Genomic DNA, 23,521 nt, shown 5'->3' with positions numbered 1-23,521 from the left:
TAGATTACACCTCAAAACTACATACGCAATATAAAATGCATATATAGTGCACATGCAAACTCTATTTTAGAGTTATGAAATGAAGTCTTTATATTTGAAAAAAAAAATGGATGATTCCATTTATTACGGTTTCATTTGAAGGTCACTCATTGTTGATGATTTCTTCCTGCTTATGCCAGACCACATAGACAATAGAACTTTCCAAATGTCAGATACATGATAGAGGGGCTACCAAGAAAACCCATCGCCTTCCACCTATTCAGATCTAAATCGTCAGAGACTTCGAGCCTAAGTTCAAGATACTGAGTTAGCCCACAAACGTTTTCCCAGAATTCACTACAATTAAAACCATTCTCATGTTTGTGGCCTTTACGTCAGGAATCCTTTATTAAAAGCCATTCCAAGAAGTTGACACTCTCCTTGGTCTTTAGAACATGTAAAAAGTGCTTTGTTTTAATTTTATACTTTGCCTTTCCCTTCAGTACATCAGATCTGCAGCCAACTTGGAAAAAGTGCAAGAGCCTCTTAAGTAGGCAATAACTCGAGGGTCAGCCATTTGGAACATCTTGGCTCCATTCCCACCTCATAGCTGTGGTAATATGCCATTGTTTGAATGTCAGGACCCGGTCCTTAAACTTCATTTCACACTCCACATACCACAAAAGTTTCTTATGGATATAGATCACAATATAGGTCATTGTTTCAGGCACTTTGCTATCATATGGCCTTATAGTCCCTTGTGAAGCATATGGAGGATGGAAAAAACCCATACAGATGACATCAGTGGGCCACATGCGGTGAATTATGGGACTGGAGAAGAGGACCAAAAACTTGTATTACAGATATTCCTGGGCAGCAATAGCTAACATTTTTCTAAATGGAATAAGGTTTTTGAATCAAAACAGGATGCCTAAAATACTGTTTGTTCACAGAGACAGGGATCAGGAGAGGACACACTTAACTTACGTGTTTTTTCCATTATGCTGACACTGGGTCCCTCAATCTCCTGAAGTTTTGTGTAAACACTGATTTTATATTCTGAATCAGGCTGAAGTCCGTAGAAGCAATGCCTGGTTGTCCCTCCGCCCACAGTGGATTCTTGCTTTTTTGTATCTAAAATAAAAGTAGAACAAAATGTACATGCATGAAATTTTTAAAAACAGCTACCAGTAGATAACTTGCTTCTGAAACACTTACTATGCATGGCCTAATCAGATAACTTCAGAACGAATTACACTTGTTTAGGTGCTGTATCTTTTCCTAAAGAGTTAATACATCCACTGATTTTTTTTGTAATTGAAAATCACATTTTCTATGTTAAAAAAAATGAGAATAAAAGACTCCAGAGATCAACCCTTTAATGGAAAATTATTAATGCATATAATTGTGTGTGCACATCATAATTGATCTCTTGGATCTCTTGGTGTGGAGGTGAGTATATTTTTTAGAAATTAGAATATTCTTTTACAAACATGATTCTCCAGAATATAGTCAAGCAGTTACAAATCGACAAAAAGATATATCCTTTTGGCCCCATACAACTTACTACCATGCAAAAAGATGCCCTTCTTGGCAGTGGCCTAAAAATATAGGTATGGAGTTAGAAATTATAGGATGCTAGGCAATCCTTATGCCTGTGGATGAAGAGGTGCTCCTCCAGGGTTTCCGGAACTTCATCCACAGGTCCAGATTATTTTCAGAACTGCTACAAATGCAGGCAAGAGCTTAGAGCGTCACTGAGACAGCCAGGAAGTCCTCAGAATGTCCGATTTCCTACCTCTCAGCCTTAATTTTTAACCAACACTCATGATTTCTTTCAACTGCAATAAAGACTCCTAGGAAGCTTGGAGAAAGCTGCCTCTACTCTGAAAATCATTTTCTATTCTTTCAAAATCACAACTGAGTAAGTAAACCATGGTGCTTCAGTGGCTCAAGGCCCTAGTTCCAAAGTTCTTTTTGTTCTACGAAGAAGACAGCAGTATACAGCCATCTCCACAAAGAACCTTCTCTTTCTTGTCTCCACCATGGCAGAAGCACAAAGAACCTAGCAGACCTGATTAACTGTTGGCTACTTTCTTTATTCCCATACTCACAGCAAGGAGCTGGAGAAATTTCTGGAGAAATTTCTGGAGAAATTAGTGCTGGCCCTTGGGTCTGGAGTCTAGGGTAGTTGGATTTATTATACTCATCATTTTCTGAGGGCTTACTATGTGCCAGGTTCTGTGCTTTGTATTTAGTGATACAATAACCAGAAAGATAATATTAGCCAGCATTTAATGAGCACTGACCATGTGCCAGGCACTATCCTAAAGATTTTACATGTATCGGCTCATTTGATCTTTATAATAGTTATAATTGCTCCAATCTAAAGACAAGAAACCGAAGGCCAGAAAAGTTAGTAACTTAATCAAGTCCATATGGCTAAGTAGCAGAACTGAAATTAAATTCAGAACTCTAAATCACAGTCTCAGAGGACACTGCTTTAATTTCCATTAATATATCATAAAATAATGTAAGTTAAATGGTTTTTCTAAATAAAAGTTTCAGAGAGGCTGAGTGCATATGAAATGAGCAAACACGATAGCTTGCAGAGATCAGATGAGGACCCCTTACGAGTCGGGGCTTTATCACTCCATTGGACAAAGCTGCCTACCTTGGTGGCTTTAATTACTGAAGAGTCTCAAATGGGTTTTCTTCATTGGCATAGAGCATTTATTATTTTATACTACATAGTTAATTGGTTAAAAGGAAGAATTGATGCTACCATGAAAAGAACAATTATTTAAAAAGATCTAGATTGATCTTAGTTTTACCCATAAGTTGTATCCATCTACTTAATGCCTTATATAACTTTATTTCTAGGAATTTAAAAATCCAGTGTTAAAAAACTGCATTGATTAAACACATTACACATATTATTTGCTGGTTAAAAAAGAACTCCTTCAAACTGTTAATTGAAGTTTATTAAATATAAAATATAGAAAACAAAAACAGAATAGTATAAAATATAAAAATGTTAATTTTTCTATTTTGAAAGAATAACACCTATTAAATTTCAATCTGTAATTTAATATATAATGGAACAAAACATACATGTGTTATAACATACATTTATTAGAACAGACATGATATATATCATTTAAAACTTGTCCATGGACAAAATCCTTCTTTGAAAAATACAAATAAGATTTTTAAAACTGTAAGTAAATTAAAGCCACTTATTAAATGGAACATGAAATTTATTTTTTTATTTTTATGATTGATAATATAAAGGAGTTTCAAAAGTGAACTTCATATAATCTTTAGTAATATATTTGTTCAGAGTGACTTAAGGTCTACTTCAAAAATTTTCTTATCTATGTGACAAAATGATGAAATAAAAAATTGTTGGGGCACCTGGTTGGCTCAGTTGGATAAGCATCTGACTTTGGCTCAGGTCATGATCTACAGTTCATGAGTTTGAGCCCTGCATCAGGCTCTCTGTTGTCAGCACAGAGACCACTTCAGATCCTCTGTAAGCCCCCTCGTCTCTGCTTCTCCCCCGCTGGTTCTCTCTCTCTCTCTCTCTCTTTTTCTGTCTCTCTCAAAATAAAATTTTAAAAATGACTTAAAATTTTTCCCAGGTGTTTGTCAGATTACATCTTGCTGTGATAGGAATTTGATAGTAAGGAAATGTTCATAAACCCTGCACTCTGTTTTGTTGGTGTCCCAGTTCAGTCTGTGGTTCCCAGGTTCAAGACCCCACATGAGCTGTTTCTTTCTAACCCTTACCCACAACTTTGGAGCCTCTTGCAAGCTTTTGTGAGTCACCTATAAAACAAAAATTTTCTAAACCCTTATGGCATGGATATTTATCCATTTTCATAAAAGCTTCCAGGAACTCTACAGGAATCAATTCTAGAAAAGTGCTTTTCTGTCATCTCTATTTCTCATGGATGTTCATGCACTTTATCAACCCTCAACAATAGAATATAAATTGATTTTACTGTTAAGCAACAACATAAAAATCTCAAAGCCACGGGAAAACTGGAACAGGCACTGTAAAATTTTGGGAAATGATATTACTTTAATTCCCAATAATAACAAAGAGGGGTTACATGAATGGGGATGTACCCATGTTGCTTTTGGCATGTGTGATTTAGGTCTAATGGCTTAGCCTTAAAAGAAAACATTTAAACTGATCAAATGATGACTGATTTCCTCAACTCTTTGTGCCAAAAGCAAGGAGTTAATTTATTTTTTTGGAACAGGAGAAGAAATTCTGTCTTTGTGCATTCATTCTTATGAACCATGGCTAAATACATTCTCTGGGTTATTGTGCTGAAAACGATGCCACCAGCTTGACTCACCAAAATGTCCTATGAGTAGTTACCGAGATGCACAAGCAAAGAATATCCAGGATCCAGGATACTCTGCTGGTATTTTATGACATAAATGCTTCCAATCCCTAGGTCTCTCAAATATCCTGACACACAATCATAATGTCACTGCCGGGGCACCTGGGTAGCTCAGTCGGTTAAGCGTCTGACTTTGTCTTAGGTTATGATCTCGTGGTTTCTGAGTCTGAGCCCCATCTCAGGCTGGCTGCTGCCAGAGAAAGGCCCACTTGAGATCCTCTGTCCTCCTGTCGCTGCCCCTCCCCGACTTGCATGCTCACTCGCTCTCTCTCTCTCAAAAATAAATAAACATTGAAAAATAAATAAAATGGTCATAATGTCACTGCCTCAAAAAGCTTAATCTTGAGACTATGTTTTGTTTCATGCGACCTTTTGTTTTGGATCTGGTGTCTGGTAAGGCAGGCTCTCCACTATACTGCAATTCTGTTGATGATACTGCAAAATTGGCATTTCAACATTCAGTGACAGAAGACAAGTTGAGCATTCTTTGAAATCTTCCTTAAGCAGTCTAACAAGAAATTCACCAAGTTATGGGGACTACAAAGGGAATAAAGTATTTGGGATCATGTGGCATCTAAATACATGAACTTAAAGGGAAATGATATACCCAACCTTGGATGCCAAGTCAACTCAAAAATAGCTTGGAGAACGAGACAGAATTCCAGAGCATCCACAGAACTAACGGAAACTCTCTTGGAGTTCTGAGCTACCTAAGACCAACCAAAAGTCTCTGACTTGGTCTGTCCTATCATTAACCAAAAGCCTACAATTTAATTTGGCAAATGGATGAGTGACTCAAACACAGATTTATTTCAGTCTCTCCTGAGAGGACCTCATCCTTCTGGTAATCTTTCTTTTTTTTTTTTCCTTCTTGGCTATAAAAAAATGTCATAATATTAAATGGGTAGAGGACATCTGTTGTTTTTGCCTGTCTTGCAACCATTCTCCCTTTCTTTGAATCTATTTTTCCCCACTCTTGGTCTTTATGATTTGGGAAAAAACTGAGTAACAACCCTTCTCCCCTCCAGATACAGAGGTGGGAGGCAACCAGGTCCGGCCAGTCAGTTTATTTCATGCCCTTGAACTCAATGACAGATTTAGGGGCATGTGACCCAAGCCAAGCCAGTATGACTCAGTTCCTGGACTTTTGTTGGAATTATTATGAAAGAAAAGCTCTTTTTTTACTCAGGCTGGTTAAGCTGTAAACTGGGAGGTGTCATTCTGGATCCGACTGGGGCCAACTCAGAGAATCTGGCCGAGGATGAGTACAGAGCAAGAGAAGGGAGCAAGACTTCATCTTGATGGCATTGTTTGAACACTTAGATCCAGATGTGCCTGGTGCCGGACACTTCTAAACTTCTCAGTAGTCAATAAATTGACCCTTTTGTTTAAGCTCCTTTTATCTGCATCCCTACCATTTACAAACAAACCTGAATGATACAGCCTGGCCACTTTATTCACAAAAATCTTGGAAATTTGTAGGTATTACCTTAGATAAAAGCCTCAAAAAAAAGCCTCAATTTTAGAGAAACTGAAGCCCAGAGAGTTGACCAGCAATTATGGTCAAAGCCGAGGGCCTCTCCACTGACTTCATCTCAGAATACAAGTGCATGTGACCAGACGATGGGGATTATATTTTTTAAAAAACTGGAAAAAAATTACCTGTCAAACAGTAAGAATTTATCAGAAACATTAAAAAATACGTCACTCTGGGATAAAGCTTTTCTCCATCACATGGAGGAATCAGATCCCATTTCTCTCTAGTATCTCCTCTGGGATAGAAGGACTAAACATTCTGCACAGGTAGCATATGTAGCCAATGGGAGACACTACAAAGTTAAAACAGAGGGGGCCCTGAAACTCATCTCCCCATGGAAGAATCTGCATCTGACCACAAGTCCTTCAAAGGCACCAATCAGGATAATGATTTTATTTCTCTGTAAAATAAACAAACTCCACCTCAAATCAAGCTCCTAGATACAGAGAACAGACTCATGGTGGCCAGAGGCAGGTGTTGGGGGGGGGGGGTAGGAGAAATGGGTGAAGGAAGTTAAAAAATGTTAGAGAGAGAGAGAAAGAGAAAGAAAGAAAGAAAGAAAGAAAGAAAGAAAGAAAGAAAGAAAAAAGAAACGCAACTGAATTTTTCCCTACTCTAAAGTAGGAAGACTATCCCTTGATCTAAATAAACTATATGTTAAACCATTTAAACATATTCCCTACTGCTATCCCCATACTCCCTCCCCACTCCCAACAGTCCTCTTTGAGGTAGACTGTCAGTTAGAAACTGTTGCTGCCCATTAATTAATATTCTTCAGTTAGACAACTGGATGAATGAGATGTAAGCTAATTGGGCTCATAAATCTCCCAGCTATAAATGTTGATGAAAAACCAATTGAGCAACACTTTGCTCATTCTTGTTTAATTGAGCCTTGAATGTAAGGCTCAGTTGAAGAGGTTTTTGGCAGCCTGGAGATAATACCAAGGGAGGACAAGTTAACTTCACTTGAAGACAGAAGGAAATGTGGACTCATTTGTTTGTTTGTTTGTTTGTTAACAAAGATCTTGGCTTCAAAAAAGAGCTTTGCGAGGTTTTAGCCTACCAGATCAATGCTATCACACACATCTATCATGTCCTCTGATGACAATCCCAGTGCTATTTTGCAAATATGCTACGATGAAAACATTTAAGAGGTCGGCGGCAAGATGGCGGCTTAGGAGGACGCTGGGCTCACCGCACGTCCTGCTGATCACTTAGATTCCATCTACATCTGCCTAAATAACCCAGAAAACCGCCAGAGGATTAGCAGAATGGAGTCGCCGGAGCCAAACGCAGACGAGAGGCCCACGGAAGAGGGTAGGAAGGGCGGCGAGGCGGTGCGCGCTCCACGGACTGGCGGGAGGGAGCCGGGGCGGAGGGGCGGCTCGCCGGCCAAGCACAGCCACCGAGTCTGGCTTGCAAAAGCGGAGGGGCCTGACGGACTGTGTTCCCACAACAAGCGCGACTTAGCGTCTGGGAGGTCACAAATTAACAGCTCTGCTCGGAAAGCGGGAAGGCTGGAGGACAAAGGGAGGGAGAGCTGCTGAGCCCCCTGACAACAGAGCTCAGTTTGGTGGGGAACAAAGGCGCTCGCCAGCGCCATCTCCCCCGCCCATCCCCCAGCCGAAATCCCAAAGAGAACCTGTTCCTGCCGGGGAACTTGCTCGCTCCGCGCAAACACCCAACTCTGCGCTTCGGCGGAGCCAAACCTCCGGCAGCGGATCTGACTCCCTCCCGCTGCCACAGGGCCCCTCCTGAAGTGGATCACCTAAGGAGAAGCGATCTAAGCCTGCCCCTCCTGCCCCCGAGCACCTTGCCTACCCACCCCAGCTAATACGCTAGATCCCCAGCATCACAAGCCTGGCACGGTGCAAGTAGCCCAGACGAGCCACACCACCCCACAGTGAATCCCGCCCCTAGGAGAGGGGAAGAGAAGGCACGCACCAGTCTGACCGTGGCCCCAGCGGTGGGCTGGGGACAGACATCAGGTCTGACTGCGGCCCCGCCCACCAACTCCAGTTATACACTACAGCACAGGGGAAGTGCCCTGCAGGTCCGCACCACTCCAGGGACTATCCAAAATGACCAAGCGGAAGAACTCCCCTCAGAAGAATCTCCAGGAAATAACAACAGCTAATGAGCTGATCAAAAAGGATTTAAATAATATAACAGAAAGTGAATTTAGAATAATAGTCATAAAATTAATCGCTGGGCTTGAAAACAGTATACAGGACAGCAGAGAATCTCTTGCTACAGAGATCAAGGGACTAAGGAACAGTCACGAAGAGCTGAAAAACGCTTTAAACGAAATGCATAACAAAATGGAAACCACCACAGCTCGGCTTGAAGAGGCAGAGGAGAGAATAGGTGAACTAGAAGATAAAGTTATGGAAAAAGAGGAAGCTGAGAAAAAGAGAGATAAAAAAATCCAGGAGTATGAGGGGAAAATTAGAGAATTAAGTGATACACTAAAAAGAAATAATATACGCATAATTGGTATCCCAGAGGAGGAAGAGAGAGGGAAAGGTGCTGAAGGGGTACTTGAAGAAATAATAGCTGAGAACTTCCCTGAATTGGGGAAGGAAAAAGGCATTGAAATCCAAGAGGCACAGAGAACTCCCTTCAGACGTAACTTGAATCGATCTTCTGCACGACATATCATAGTGAAACTGGCAAAATACAAGGATAAAGAGAAAATTCTGAAAGCAGCAAGGGGTAAACGTGCCCTCACATATAAAGGGAGACCTATAAGACTCGTGACTGATCTCTCTTTTGAAACTTGGCAGGCCAGAAAGAATTGGCACGAGATTTTCAGGGTGCTAGACAGAAAAAATATGCAGCCAAGAATCCTTTATCCAGCAAGTCTGTCATTTAGAATAGAAGGAGAGATAAAGGTCTTCCCAAACAAACAAAAACTGAAGGAATTTGTCACCACTAAACCAGCCCTACAAGAGATCCTAAGGGGGACCCTGTGAGACAAAGTCCCAGAGACATCACTACAAGCATAAAACATACAGACATCACAATGACTCTAAACCCGTATCTTTCTATAATAACACTGAATGTAAATGGATTAAATGCGCCAACCAAAAGACATAGGGTATCAGAATGGATAAAAAAACAAGACCCATCTATTTGCTGTCTACAAGAGACTCATTTTAGACCTGAGGACACCTTTAGATTGAGAGTGAGGGGATGGAGAACTATTTATCATGCGACTGGAAGCCAAAAGAAAGCTGGAGTAGCCATACTTATATCAGACAAACTAGACTTTAAATTAAAGGCTGTAACAAGAGATGAAGAAGGACATTATATAATAGTTACAGGGTCTATCCATCAGGAAGAGCTAACAATTATAAATGTCTATGCACCGAATACCGGAGCCCCCAAATATATAAAACAATTACTCATAAACATAAGCAACCTTATTGATAAGAATGTGGTAATTGCAGGGGACTTTAATACACCACTTACAGAAATGGATAGATCATCTAGACACACGGTCAATAAAGAAACAAGGGCCCTGAATGAGACATTGGATCAGATGGACTTGACAGATATATTTAGAACTCTGCATCCCAAAGCAACAGAATATACTTTCTTCTCGAGTGCACATGGAACATTCTCCAAGATAGATCATATACTGGGTCACAAAACAGCCCTTCATAAGTTTACAAGAATTGAAATTATACCATGCTTACTTTCAGACCACAATGCTATGAAGCTTGAAATCAACCACAGAAAAAAGTCTGGAAAACCTCCAAAAGCATGGAGGTTAAAGAACACCCTACTAACGAATGAGTGGGTCAACCAGGCAATTAGAGAAGAAATTAAAAAATATATGGAAACAAATGAAAATGAAAATACAACAATCCAAACGCTTTGGGACGCAGCAAAGGCAGTCCTGAGAGGAAAATACATTGCAATCCAGGCCTATCTCAAGAAACAAGAAAAATCCCAAATACAAAATCTAACAGCACACCTAAAGGAACTAGAAGCAGAACAGCAAAGGCAGCCTAAGCCCAGCAGAAGAAGAGAAATAATAAAGATCAGGGCAGAAATAAACAATATAGAAACTAAAAAAACTGTAGAGCAGATCAACGAAACCAAGAGTTGGTTTTTTGAAAAAATAAACAAAATTGACAAACCTCTAGCCAGGCTTCTCAAAAAGAAAAGGGAGATGACCCAAATAGATAAAATCATGAATGAAAATGGAATTATTACAACCAATCCCTCAGAGATACAAACAATTATCAGGGAATACTATGAAAAATTATATGCCAACAAACTGGACAACCTGGAAGAAATGGACAAATTCCTGAACAACCACACTCTTCCAAAACTCAATCAGGAGGAAATAGAAAGCTTGAACAGACCCATAACCAGCGAAGAAATTGAATCAGTTATCAAAAATCTCCCAACAAATAAGAGTCCAGGACCAGATGGCTTCACAGGGGAGTTCTACCAGACGTTTAAAGCAGAGATAATACCTATCCTTCTCAAGCTATTCCAAAAAATAGAAAGGGAAGGAAAACTTCCAGACTCATTCTATGAAGCCAGTATTACTTTGATTCCTAAACCAGACAGAGACCCAGTAAAAAAAGAGAACTACAGGCCAATATCCCTGATGAATATGGATGCAAAAATTCTCAATAAGGTACTAGCAAATCGAATTCAACGGCATATAAAAAGAATTATTCACCATGATCAAGTGGGATTCATTCCTGGGATGCAGGGCTGGTTCAACATTCGCAAATCAATCAACGTGATACATCACATTAACAAAAAAAAAAGAGAAGAACCATATGATCCTGTCAATCGATGCAGAAAAGGCCTTCGACAAAATCCAGCACCCTTTCTTAATAAAAACCCTTGAGAAAGTCGGGATAGAAGGAACATACTTAAAGATCATAAAAGCCATTTATGAAAAGCCCACAGCTAACATCATCCTCAACGGGGAAAAACTGAAAGCTTTTTCCCTGAGATCAGGAACACGACAAGGATGCCCACTCTCACCGCTGCTGTTTAACATAGTGCTGGAAGTTCTAGCATCAGCAATCAGACAACAAAAGGAAATCAAAGGCATCAAAATTGGCAAAGATGAAGTCAAGCTTTCGCTTTTTGCAGATGACATGATATTATACATGGAAAATCCGATAGACTCCACCAAAAGTCTGCTAGAACTGATACAGGAATTCAGCAAAGTTGCAGGATACAAAATCAATGTACAGAAATCAGTTGCATTCTTATACACTAACAATGAAGCAACAGAAAGACAAATAAAGAAACTGATCCCATTCACAATTGCACCAAGAAGCATAAAATACCTAGGAATAAATCTAACCAAAGATGTAAAGGATCTGTATGCTGAAAATTATAGAAAGCTTATGAAGGAAATTGAAGAAGATTTAAAGAAATGGAAAGACATTCCCTGCTCATGGATTGGAAAAATAAATATTGTCAAAATGTCAATACTACCCAAAGCTATCTACACATTCAATGCAATCCCAATCAAAATTGCACCAGCATTCTTCTCGAAACTAGAACAAGCAATCCTAAAATTCATATGGAACCACAAAAGGCCCCGAATAGCCAAAGGAATTTTGAAGAAGAAGACCAAAGCAGGAGGCATCACAATCCCAGACTTTAGCCTCTACTACAAAGCTGTCATCATCAAGACAGCATGGTATTGGCACCAAAACAGACACATAGACCAATGGAATAGAATAGAAACCCCAGAACTAGACCCACAAACGTATGGCCAACTCATCTTTGACAAAGCAGGAAAGAACATCCAATGGAAAAAAGACAGCCTCTTTAACAAATGGTGCTGGGAGAACTGGACAGCAACATGCAGAAGGTTGAAACTAGACCACTTTCTCACACCATTCACAAAAATAAACTCAAAATGGATAAAGGACCTAAATGTGAGACAGGAAACCATCAAAACCTTAGAGGAGAAAGCAGGAAAAGACCTCTCTGACCTCAGCCGTAGCAATCTCTTACTGGACACATCCCCAAAGGCAAGGGAATTAAAAGCAAAAGTGAATTACTGGGACCTTATGAAGATAAAAAGCTTCTGCACAGCCAAGGAAACAACCAACAAAACTAAAAGGCAACCAACGGAATGGGAAAAGATATTCGCAAATGACATATCGGACAAAGGGCTAGTATCCAAAATCTATAAAGAGCTCATCAAACTCCACACCCGAAAAACAAATAACCCAGTGAAGAAATGGGCAGAAAACATGAATAGACACTTCTCTAAAGAAGACATCCGGATGGCCAACAGGCACATGAAAAGATGTTCAGCGTCGCTCCTTATCAGGGAAATACAAATCAAAACCACACTCAGGTATCACCTCACGCCAGTCAGAGTGGCCAAAATGAACAAATCCGGAGACTATAGATGCTGGAGAGGATGTGGAGAAATGGGAACCCTCTTGCACTGTTGGTGGGAATGCAAATTGGTGCAGCCGCTCTGGAAAGCAGTGTGGAGGTTCCTCAGAAAATTAAAAATAGACCTACCCTATGACCCAGCAATAGCACTGCTAGGAATTTATCCAAGGGATACAGGAGCGCTGATGCATAGGGCCACGTGTACCCCAATGTTCATAGCAGCACTCTCAACAATAGCCAAATTATGGAAAGAGCCTAAATGTCCATCAACTGATGAATGGATAAAGAAATTGTGGTTTATATACACAATGGAATATTACGTGGCAATGAGAAAAAATGAAATATGGCCTTTCGTAGCAACGTGGATGGAACTGGAGAGTGTGATGCTAAGTGAAATAAGCCATACAGAGAAAGACAGATACCATATGGTTTCACTCTTATGTGGATCCTGAGAAACTTCACAGGAACCCATGGGGGAGGGGAAGGAAAAAAAAAAAAAAGAGGTTAGAATGGGAGAGAGCCAAAGCATAAGAGACTTAAAAACTGAGAACAAACTGAGGGTTGATGGGGGGTGGGAGGGAGGAGAGGGTGGGTGATGGGTATTGAGGAGGGCACCTTTTGGGATGAGCACTGGGTGTTGTATGGAAACCAATTTGTCAATAAATTTCATAAAAAAAAAAATAAAAAAAAAAATAAAGTCAGCTTAAAAAAAAAAAAAAGAAAACATTTAAATAAAAAATATACTTATAGAGCTTACTAATTCCATTAACAAAGTCAGTTTCAATGTATGTTTATGTCAGTCTATATAACTGAAATTTTTATGAAAGCCAGTGAATATCCATAGGAGCCTATGTACCTTCATGTCGACTTCTTAAATGACGCAAAAGGATAAAAGTATTGTGGGGCAGTTTAGGAATGTGATTTTTATCATTAGTAATTTTTTAAAGCTTAACAAATACCACTAAATGTCAACCCTTCTCTATGAAAATGTGATTTAGCCTGTCTTATAAAGATATGTGAAACATGACTCCTCAAGATTTTGTAGTCATTTCTCAAACAGTAGCATACCTTTCATGTACTTCTGCTTAAACATCTCATAAATCATATTAAATACAACCACAGAATCCATATGACTTGTCCTGACATTTCCTCACTCAGTGTTTATTTCAGCATAAAGCCACTCCTATATGTTTAGTCATGCCAGGCTAAAGGGATCCTTGAAGTATCACACACAGGGAATCAAGGAATTAGTGGTTTAGCATGTCGATTGAGACAATGCCTTGGCTGGGGTTGGCAGAAGTCTCTTTTTGTGTCACTTGTATTCTATTCTCATATTCTCAACATATTTCCAAATGCTCTCACCTCTCTACTAACCTGTGCTTTCCACTTTCCTGCATTTTTTAAGAGAGAGAATGAAAACAAGCGAGGGACAGAAGGAGAAAGAGAATCCCAAGCAGGTTCCACGCTCAGAGTGGAGCCCAATGTGGGGCTTGATCCCACAACCCTGGGATCATGACCTGAGCTGAAATCAAGAGTCAGATGCTCAATGGACTGAGCCAAAAAAAAAAAAAAAAAAAAAAAAAAAAGCCTGCTTTTTTCAATTAAACAAGAATGAATAAGAAATAATCATGAGGAAACCATGATTATTTGTCCAGAAAGAAAATTTTTTAACAATTTTATTACCAATTTTGAAAGATTAAAAGAATCACTTGGAATTCTCCAGCGTCTTCTAGAGTCTCCCCCAAATAACAAGATATATCTTTTGCACCGATAATACAGTATTTAATCTGATAAATCAGATTAAAGTAATTTTCATTATTTGATCTCATCTTCTGAATATTATGCAAGCTGATAATAGTCTCTACAAACTTACTTTTTGGGAATCAGCCTTTTGTTGTTGTTCTTCAAACTTTTAATGAAAATAGGCAGATATTTCTAGTTTTTCAACTTTGAAACAAAGTTCCAAATTTAGATGTTCTTGAGAACAGTAATGCTGAAAAACCTGCCTATGATGGCATAGATCTTAAACCATCTCTTGAATGAGAGTTTATTGTTCACCATTTATCCTCCAAAATAAAGAGAGTCAGTCAGTAAGAAAACCATTAAAATCAAAATGAGATCCCCATGGAGTAACACTAAAATAATAACACCATATCATTTTAACGTACGTTACTCATGGCTATTTGTCTCCTATTGCCAATAGCAGCTTCCATTCTCTGGAGGTTAACGTGGGCAAAGCAGTGTTGCAAATGTTTCACACAGAGTTATCACCACGTAATCCTCCAGAATGCCACAAGATCAGCACTGTGGTTATACCCATTAACAGATGAGAAAACAATCATTTGGAGAGGTTAAATAATCGGCTTACCTAGCCATTCTGACTCCATACCCCGCATGATCCATCATATAACATTGGCTCCTCAAGAAGAGAGCTCTAGTCTGTTACTTGCATGTTGTCCACAGAGATTTGCACAGAACTAAGTACGTGAGCGCTTGACAAAATCATCCGTGATAGGTGGCACTTACCCTGGAGCGATTCGATGACCACTCTGTAGGCAGTGGCATGGCGATGCACCTGCCACCGGGCACACAAGCTGGTCATTTGAACCTGCTCTGCTTGAAGATTGGTCACACCCAAAAACACTATAATCAAAAGAAACACACCTATGTCACACTACAGACAACGGCACAAATGTCCCCAAGTCTGAAATTAACTTTAACCCAATAACATTCTAATTCAAAGTTCCCATAGCCAGTGGTGGGAAATCCATGAACTCACAATAAATTAGTGCACAAAAGATAACTATTTTATTACTTGAGAGAGAAGTTGCAAAACATGTATAAATATGTTCTGTTTTACACTTGTAAACAAAAAGGGAAATAGTCACAGAAAAAAGACCAGATGTAATGGATGGTGAAATTCTGTTTTTTTATCTGATTTTTAATCTCTCTTTATTTATTTATGCTTTCTAAATATTCCACAATTAATATATAATACTTTTATAACAAAAAATCAAATACAATATGCACTTATCAACCATTGAAGGATAGCCTTGGCTTAAATAAAAAGGAAAGCAAAATAGACAAAGGGAAGTCTTACTCAAACAGGCGTTTCATAAGGACCGGCCTTCAAAACATGATTGAAGGGAAATGAACATATTTTTGAAAATGTAAAAAAATGCAAGATTTAACACAGATAAAAAATTATAAAAATCAAACACAAAGATTCCTATTAATTTTAGAATACTGTGATATACAAAAATGATTCACAGAAAGGTTATTTTGGGAAGCAATAAAAATAGTATTTCTCCAATACAACAAAGGAGTAAGTATCTGGCATTTATCATTTAGACTCAAAAAGAACACAATTAAAAATTAATATGTATATTCTCCAATGCCCTCTGACTTTCATCCACATCATTTTCTTACTTTTCGCTCTCTCTTAGCTACCTTTACAATAAAAATAGTTTAAAATTATTTTTAAAAATGGTAAAAAAAAAAATCTTATCTAATCAAAATTTACATTTTCACATTGTTCTTTTCTGTTAGACCAGAGAGAGAAGACCTCTTTTCCAAAGGCCAAATAAATGAGCCCTGTTGTTCCATAAAAAAAAGGAAATTGTTAATGATTTATGTAACCACACCAAATTTTAAAGAAACCTTAAATTAACTTATTTGCCATTGTATGGGCTTTTATTTTGCTTGGGAGAAAGAGAGAAAACAAATAATAAGCCCATCTAACTTTTCCTTTAAAGACAGAATATAAAACAATTCAATGCTCTTAATGTTTTAAAATATATTTGGAATACCCAACATACTTCTTTTTTTATTTTTTTAAGAGATTCTTTTTTTTTTTTTTTTCAACGTTTATTTTTGTGACAGAGAGAGACAGAGCATGAATGGGGGAGGGGCAGAGAGAGGGAGACACAGAATCGGAAACAGGCTCCAGGCTCTGAGCCATCAGCCCAGAGCCTGACGCGGGGCTCGAACTCCCGGACCGCGAGATCGTGACCTGGCTGAAGTCGGACGCTTAACCGACTGCGCCACCCAGGCGCCCCTACCCAACATACTTCTTGAAGAAGAGAAGAGGGATGGAACAGAAGAAAGAAAGATGCAAAGAAAGGAAGATAAATGGAAACAAGACAGAGCAGGGAGAAGAGAGGTCAATAAAAAAAATCACAGAGACAGAAAAAGTGGCCCAGACAGAAAGGGTAATTAGTCTAGAGGAGGAAATTAAAATCAGCTAGCGAAGGGGAGAGGCTGAGTGGGAAAGTGCACAGGGGATTCTAGGGTGCTCCTAAGGAATGGGATTGCTGTAATAGAACAACAGAGGGAAATCACTTGGAGGTTACTGTATTGCCCAGAATGGCATTACTTTACCAGCCAAGTACAACATCAGAACCATAGACCAAGGCCTTCCTAGATCTGTTGAAGATAGACTATTTCTTTTGAGATTAAATTGATTCTGTAATCTAGCCTTTAAGGTCTTAAGATATTCCATTAAAAAAGGTTCAGGAAGCCTCCTCTAATGAAAAGCCTGGACCTATCTAAAATTTAGGTGGCCAAATAGAGGTGGCTTGGGGTCTGGTTTAATATATGCCTCATTCTTGATTGTTCCATTCATTGATTAATTATTTGGTTAGGGATGACAATGACATATGGGCCAAAGGTGTAAAGCACAATTATTACAATAATAATAATGGTTATTCACTAGTGCTTGCCATATGGCAGATCATTTTTACACATTATTTCTGGAGGCCTCACAATCAGGATATTGTCTTCATTTTAGAGTTGAGAGAACTTGAGCTCAGAGAAGTTTAGTAATCTGCTCAAGGTCACTGTTATTAAGTAGCAAATTTAAGGTTTCTACTTTTGATTATACCGTAAGTATCATTCTCCAGTGTGGGGCAGGTGGAGCTGATAGCACTAAGGATGATGTCAACTAGCACACAGCCACACCATTTTTATTTTTGTCATTTATGTATCATCTTTCGTGTGTATTGAAAATCCTGGTCTTTTGTTTAGAGTAATTATGTGGGTTTTGAAAAGTATTTAAGTAAAAAAATGTAAGTCAATTTAAAGAAATATATTAAACAGATGGCGTGGCCAACGAGAAGTCCCAGATGGTATGCAGACTGCGTGAAAACCCTTAAAAGGTACAGAAGGAAGTCCTTTTTGTATCTTTTATGGATGGTGTGTGTGTGTGTGTGTGTGTGTGTGTGTGTGTGTGTGTGTGTTCACATAAGTGGGGAGGGGCAAAGACTTTGAGAAAAGCTAAACTTTGGTCCAACTTTGACTGGCGTTGGCCATGTCGCTACAGACTGGTTGGAAAATTTCACCTAACGTGAAAAATGCCAACAAAGACTTTCCAGAAGGAAATCCTATCCGCCACCATCAAGTATATTTGCATGCCAGGTTCTGACATTCCGCCTGCCAACAGGACTCTGAACTACAGCCCTGAGTAAGGAGCACACCTTTCTTTCCATGAAACACCATCCAGAAAGGGCAATGCTGAGGAAAATAAAAAAACAACCACCAAGTTAAAGCAGGGGTTGAGTTACAGTGAAAACAAAGCAGCAAAACCACATTCAGGGGCTGAGGCAATGGGACATCGGTCTTACGTGTTTTCACCACGCCTGTCAGAGCGTCGCTGAAGCCTGAGGCCTGGGAGGCAAATATTTTCACATTGTAGTCCATTCCGCTGAGGAGGTTTGTGATAAGAATGGTGTTAGTGCCAGATCCCACAAACGTCTCCAGTGTTGGGCCAGCAACTAGGGGAGAAAGAGTATATTTCTGTTACACCAGAAGATGGAAAAATGGAAACACTCTTGACGGGAATTGTACTTATTCGACTGTGTTACAGTTGCTCGGAATTACATAGAAGATAAACAGCAGAGCTGGGGTTTGAACCTAGCCCCATGTGGCTCTGGAACTTACATACCTGACTACCATGCTAGGGCTCTTTTTAGGAATCTACTCCTTCTTCTCAAATATAGTTCTTTCCCCAGTGCTTACTCAGAGAAGCGGGTCCACCTCACAATCCACCTTCCGCCATACTGTGCGGCCTTCACAGTGGAGCTACTGTCTAGTCATAGGCTTTGGGGCACTTGCCAAACTAAAGAAGCCGTTCTCAATTGCCCCTTTGAGACACCCCTTGTCTCCAGGAGGCATGCAAGTGGCAGTAGCAGCAAATTTGTCACAGACGCTATGCTATACCTTGCCACATGGGGGTTCAGCCTATATGTTGCCACTATTAGTTCTATCCCCTCCCCTTAACATTTTTTTTAAGTTTATTTATTTACTTTGAGAGAGAGAGAGAGAGAGAGAAAGAAAGAGCGCAAGAGTATTTGTGGAAGAAGGGCAGAGAAAGAGGGAGAAAGAGAATCCCAAGCAGGCTCTGTGCTGTCGGTGTACAGACCGATGTGGGGCTCGATCCCACAAACCATGAGCTCACACCCTGAGCTGAATTCAAGAGTTGGAGGCTCAACCTACTGAGCCACCCAGGAGTCCCTCTCCTAGCATTTTTAAAAATAGACAGATGACACTACTACTGTTCCAAGGCCCTTGACCAGTTAGCTTTGTTGAGCCTTTACATTTTTCACCTCTTTTTCAGCCCAGTGGAGTCTTTAGCATTAAAAACATTCCTGGATAAGCCCTCTACAAACTTATTTACCTCCTGCCTTTTCCAATCTGTACTCATTCTTTAAGAGTTTTGAGTTAGTAACAAGTTCCTAAAATACTTCTGACTTTACTTCAGAACCCCCTTCCAACAATGCATTTATATATTTCTGTACGTACATGTTATCTCCATAGAGATTTTCTCAGGAACCAAACTCTCCATTCAAATGACCACATACCACATTCCACTTGATTTAGAGCAAGATGTCTCAGCCTCAGTGCTACTGACATTTTGGGCTGGATAATTCTTAACTCTGGGGCAGCGGGGGGCAGGTACTGTGACTCGTAGGATGCTTAACAGTACCCACCAGATGCCAATAGCAACCCCCTACCCCCCCAAGTTGTAGCAACCCAAAACATCTCTGTTGGGCAGCAAAACTCCATCAATTGAGAACCACTGGCTCAACACAAAGCTACTTTCCCTCAGAAAATCTGATAGACATCTACAAAATGGTCCAAGAACAAATCCAGCAACGCTGTTTTACAAATTAACACATGCCTCGAGCCTAAAGAAAAGAAACCAAAAAACCATGATGGATCCTAAAGAACCAGTCTTAAGCAGGCTAATTCACCCATGGTATATTCTTGCTATTTCACCTTCATGGTTCATAGAGATGTTTGTCCGGAGAAATTGGAGGGGGTGGGTATTTTACTTGTATGGACCTGGATAATAGGACACAAGAGAAAAAGCTGAAAAGTGTTACAGAGGCAAGAGCAACAGCTCAGAGGACACATCGAGCCTAATGTGCTCTTTGAGGGCAGAAAGAGTTTTTTAATGGCCGAAGAATACTCTTTACGTTTTCTTGCCAAATAAGTAAACATAAGGAGAGAAGATCTTTCTTATAAATAATCAGAGTATGAAGGCCCAGGTCCAGAAAATGGACAAAATCCCTCTAGTATCTATATTTAGTCTCCTGTTTAAACTTCACACAAGTGCTAAGTGTCGGGCGCTGATACTGTAACAGGTGAAGTCATTCATGGCCTCATCTCCACAGACGTGTGGATCCAGGGTACAACCGCCCCCATTTGCACCATTCTCCTGTTTTCAGGATGTAAAGATGGGGCAGGTAAGGAGGGAGGGATCTCCTCATCAAGGCGGCTAAGGGGCTAATGGAAAAGCCTTTTACTACCAGGACCTCAGGGCTTTGAGGAATTTTATACCCCAACACAGCTTCCAAAATGAAGAGACTAAGAAGTTGGTAAGTCAAACTTTTCCTACTAATCCAAGAAGTAAAAGGTAGAGGAGGAATTAGAAATTAGAGATTCTAAGTGTTTAGGGTTTATATATCCACTGAGCCACGGAAGCTTCCTACTCCTACCAAGTCAAGGTTTCCTTCAGCTGGTTCCTTGTCTGGGATGTGCCTAGGTTAGGTGCATAACAAGTATGTATTCTGCTCATAAACATGCCCAGTCATTTTTGTTTTGTTTTGTTTTGTTTTTTTTAACATGAAATTTATTGACAAATTGGTTTCCATACAACACCCAGTGCTCATCCCAAAAGGTGCCCTCCCCAATACCCATCACCCACCCTCCCCTCCCTCCCACCCCCCATGTACCCTCAGTTTGTTCTCAGTTTTTAAGAGTTTCTTATGCTTTGGCTCTCTCCCTCTCTAACCTCTTTTTTTTTTTTCCTTTCTTTTTTTCTTCCCCTCCCCCATGGACTTCTGTTAAGTTTCTCAGGATCCACATAAAAGTGAAAACATATGGTATCTGTCTTTCTCTGTATGACTTATTTCACTTAGCATCACACTCTCCAGTTCCATCCACGTTGCTACAAAAGGCCAGATTTCATTCTTTCTCATTGCCATGTAGTACTCCATTGGGTACATAAAGCACAATTTCTTTATCCTTTCATCAGTTGATGGACATTTAGGCTCTTTCCATAATTTGGCTATTGTTGAGAGTGCTGCTATAAACATTGGGGTACAAGTGCCCCTATGAGTCAGCACTCCTGTATCCCTTTGGTAAATTCCTAGCAGTGCTACTGCTGGGTCATAGGGTAGGTCTATTTTTAATTTTTTGAGGAAACTCCACACTGTTTTCCAGAGCGGCTGCACCAGTTTGCATTCCCACCAACAGTGCAAGAGGGTTCCCATTTCTCCACATCCTCTCCAGCATCTATAGTCTACTGATTTGTTCATTTTAGCCACTCTGACTGGTATGAGATGATATCTGAGTGTGGTTTTGATTTGTATTTCCCTGATGTGGAGTGACGTTGAGCATCTTTTCATGTGCCTGTTGGCCATCTGGATGTCTTCCTTAGAGAAGTGTCTATTCATGTCTTCTGCCCATTTCTTCACTGGATTATTTGTTTTTCGGGTCCCAGTCATTTTTTAGGTGGGGTCATAACTTTAACGTTCTGATAATATCTATCCTAACAATGATCATACAAGGAAAAAAAGTTTTTTTCATAAAAGGTGGGACTCTTCCCACTTCTCAAAACTAAAGATGAAATCAAAGATAGATGGAAAAACAAAACAAAAATAACATCTTAAAATCAATTTTAGGTGCACCTGAGGGGCTCAGTCAGGTAAGCATCTGACTTTTGATTTAGGCTCAGGTCAGGATCTTGCAATCTGTGAGGTCAAGCCCCATGTAGGGCTCTGCACTGACAGCACAGAGACTGCTTGGAATTCTTTCTTTCTCTCTGCCCCTTCCCTCTTCATACAAGTGCTCTCACTTTCTTTTCTCTCAAAATAAATAATAAACTTTAAAACAAAGAAACCATTTTAGGGGCGCCTGGGTGGCTCGGTCAGTTAAGCGTCTGACTTCCGCTCAGGTCATGACCTCACTGCTCCTGAGTTCGAGCCCCGCATTGGGCTCTGTGCTGACAGCTCAGAGATTGGAGCCTGCTTCGGATTCTGCGATTCTCTCTCTCTCTCTGCCCCTCCCCCACTCATGCTCTGTCTCTCTCTCTCTGTTTAAATAAACGTTAAAAAAATTTTTTTAAAAAGAAACCATTTTAGATGTCTAATCATGGTAACAATATTTTTTTTGAAAGCATTACTTACCACTAACAGGTTTGTAGACAATCCTATAGCCCTTTGCGGGGGAAGACGGGGGATCCCATGTAATGCGCAACCTGTTATACCATTCTTCTGAGACCCGGAAGTTTTGGGGACCAGAGGGTGGCACTGAGCAGAGAAAAGGAAAAACAGTGATTTGGTGTGGTTTCTAGTTTTACAAACTACGCTGTTAACAAAATCTAAGCTATCTTCCCATAACGTTATAGTATTTACAAGAAAAAATGCATTATAACACACAGTGAAAATCTTTGGAGAGTCTATGGTTGTTTTAAAAATGGAATGTACAGGAAATTACTGCTCTTCTGGTGAAACACATTCACCTGAAGATCAGTTGTTCATTCACGGTTGTTCCGGTTCCTTTTTCTTTAACTTATTTTGAGTAAAGTTGGATTGAATCGTGTTGATCAAAAATTTCTGTCTACACACCATGTTCCACTATCAAAGTATATTTGTACAGCAATATCGAGGGGGCTCACACCAGGGTACCGATGGTAATTCTAGGAGGTTAGATTCTGGTAATTTTTTTTTCTTTCATGTTCATATTACCTATATTGTTTGAAATTTTATGTTATTGTTCACCTATTTTCTATCACAACATTAAGCCATTTATATAGAGAACCTTTGTAAACCATTGTGCATACTGATATATATTATCGTTACCACTTTTGTTATTGTTGATAGAATGTAGTTGTGCTGACCACTGTTTAAAATAAAGAGACCTCAGGGCGCCTGGGTGGCTCAGTCGGTTAAGCGTCCGACTTCAGCTCAGGTTACGATCTCGCGGTTCGTGAGTTCGAGCCCCACGTCGGGCTCTGGGCTAATGGCTCAGAGCCTGGAGCCTGCTTCCGATTCTGTGTCTCCCTCTCTCTCTGCCCCTCCCCTGTTCATGCTCTGTTTCTCTCTGTCCCAAAAATAAATAAACGTTAAAAAAAAATTTTTTTTTAATAAAATAAAGAGACCATCCACTAACACTTCAAAGTAATGTTACTACATAGATTTTGTTACATGTGGTGGTATCTCTGCAATGAGATTTAAGTCATATTTCTAGAGTAAAAGTCTTTAAATGGGTTTTGTGTAAGTGTATATATATTTGTTTATCATGGAAGCCTTTTACATATTATGCTAATTTCTAACATGTGAAAGTTAAAAGGAGATCTTTAAGCCCAGGTCAGCAGTAGTTAGATGGAGCCCCTCGGCCTCCCCATCACCCCCTTTCCTCCCTTTCCTACCTCTCCCCACAGCGGCAGGGTTTATGGTAACTTTATGGAACATTAGACAGTTAAAAACAACCCCAAACCAACTCAGCAGAGCAGAATTCACTATGCTTGTTTGAACCCATTCTTGGGGCACCTGGGTGGCTCAGCCAGTTAAGCGTCTGACTTTTGATTTCAGCTCAGGTCATGATCTTGCGGTTCCTGTGACCCCACATCAGGCTCTGTGTTTGGTGGTGGAGAGCCTGCTTGGGATTCTCCCTCCCTGCCCCT

The 23,521-nt window shown here is 39.9% G+C and overlaps 1 protein-coding gene across 5 annotated transcripts in view; it reads right to left on the bottom strand.

Moving 5' to 3' along the window:
• COL14A1 (collagen type XIV alpha 1 chain) overlaps window positions 1–23,521 on the bottom strand; it is a 221,908-nt gene that overhangs the window by 101,153 nt on the left and 97,234 nt on the right. For all 5 annotated transcript variants that reach the window (XM_047842795.1, XM_047842799.1, XM_047842794.1 and 2 more), the window contains exons 21-24: window positions 22,023–22,145; window positions 17,955–18,104; window positions 14,860–14,976; window positions 967–1,113 (exon numbers count right to left, since the gene is read on the bottom strand). In XM_047842795.1, the coding sequence (XP_047698751.1) occupies window positions 967–1,113; window positions 14,860–14,976; window positions 17,955–18,104; window positions 22,023–22,145 (537 nt within the window). The remainder of the gene's footprint in view (window positions 1–966; window positions 1,114–14,859; window positions 14,977–17,954; window positions 18,105–22,022; window positions 22,146–23,521) is intronic.

This window comes from Prionailurus viverrinus, chromosome F2 (genome assembly GCF_022837055.1).
Source record: "Prionailurus viverrinus isolate Anna chromosome F2, UM_Priviv_1.0, whole genome shotgun sequence".
NCBI classification, from domain to species: Eukaryota; Metazoa; Chordata; class Mammalia; order Carnivora; family Felidae; genus Prionailurus; species Prionailurus viverrinus.
Note: the sequence above shows the minus strand (reverse complement) of the source record. Positions and strands in the feature narration are given on the sequence as shown.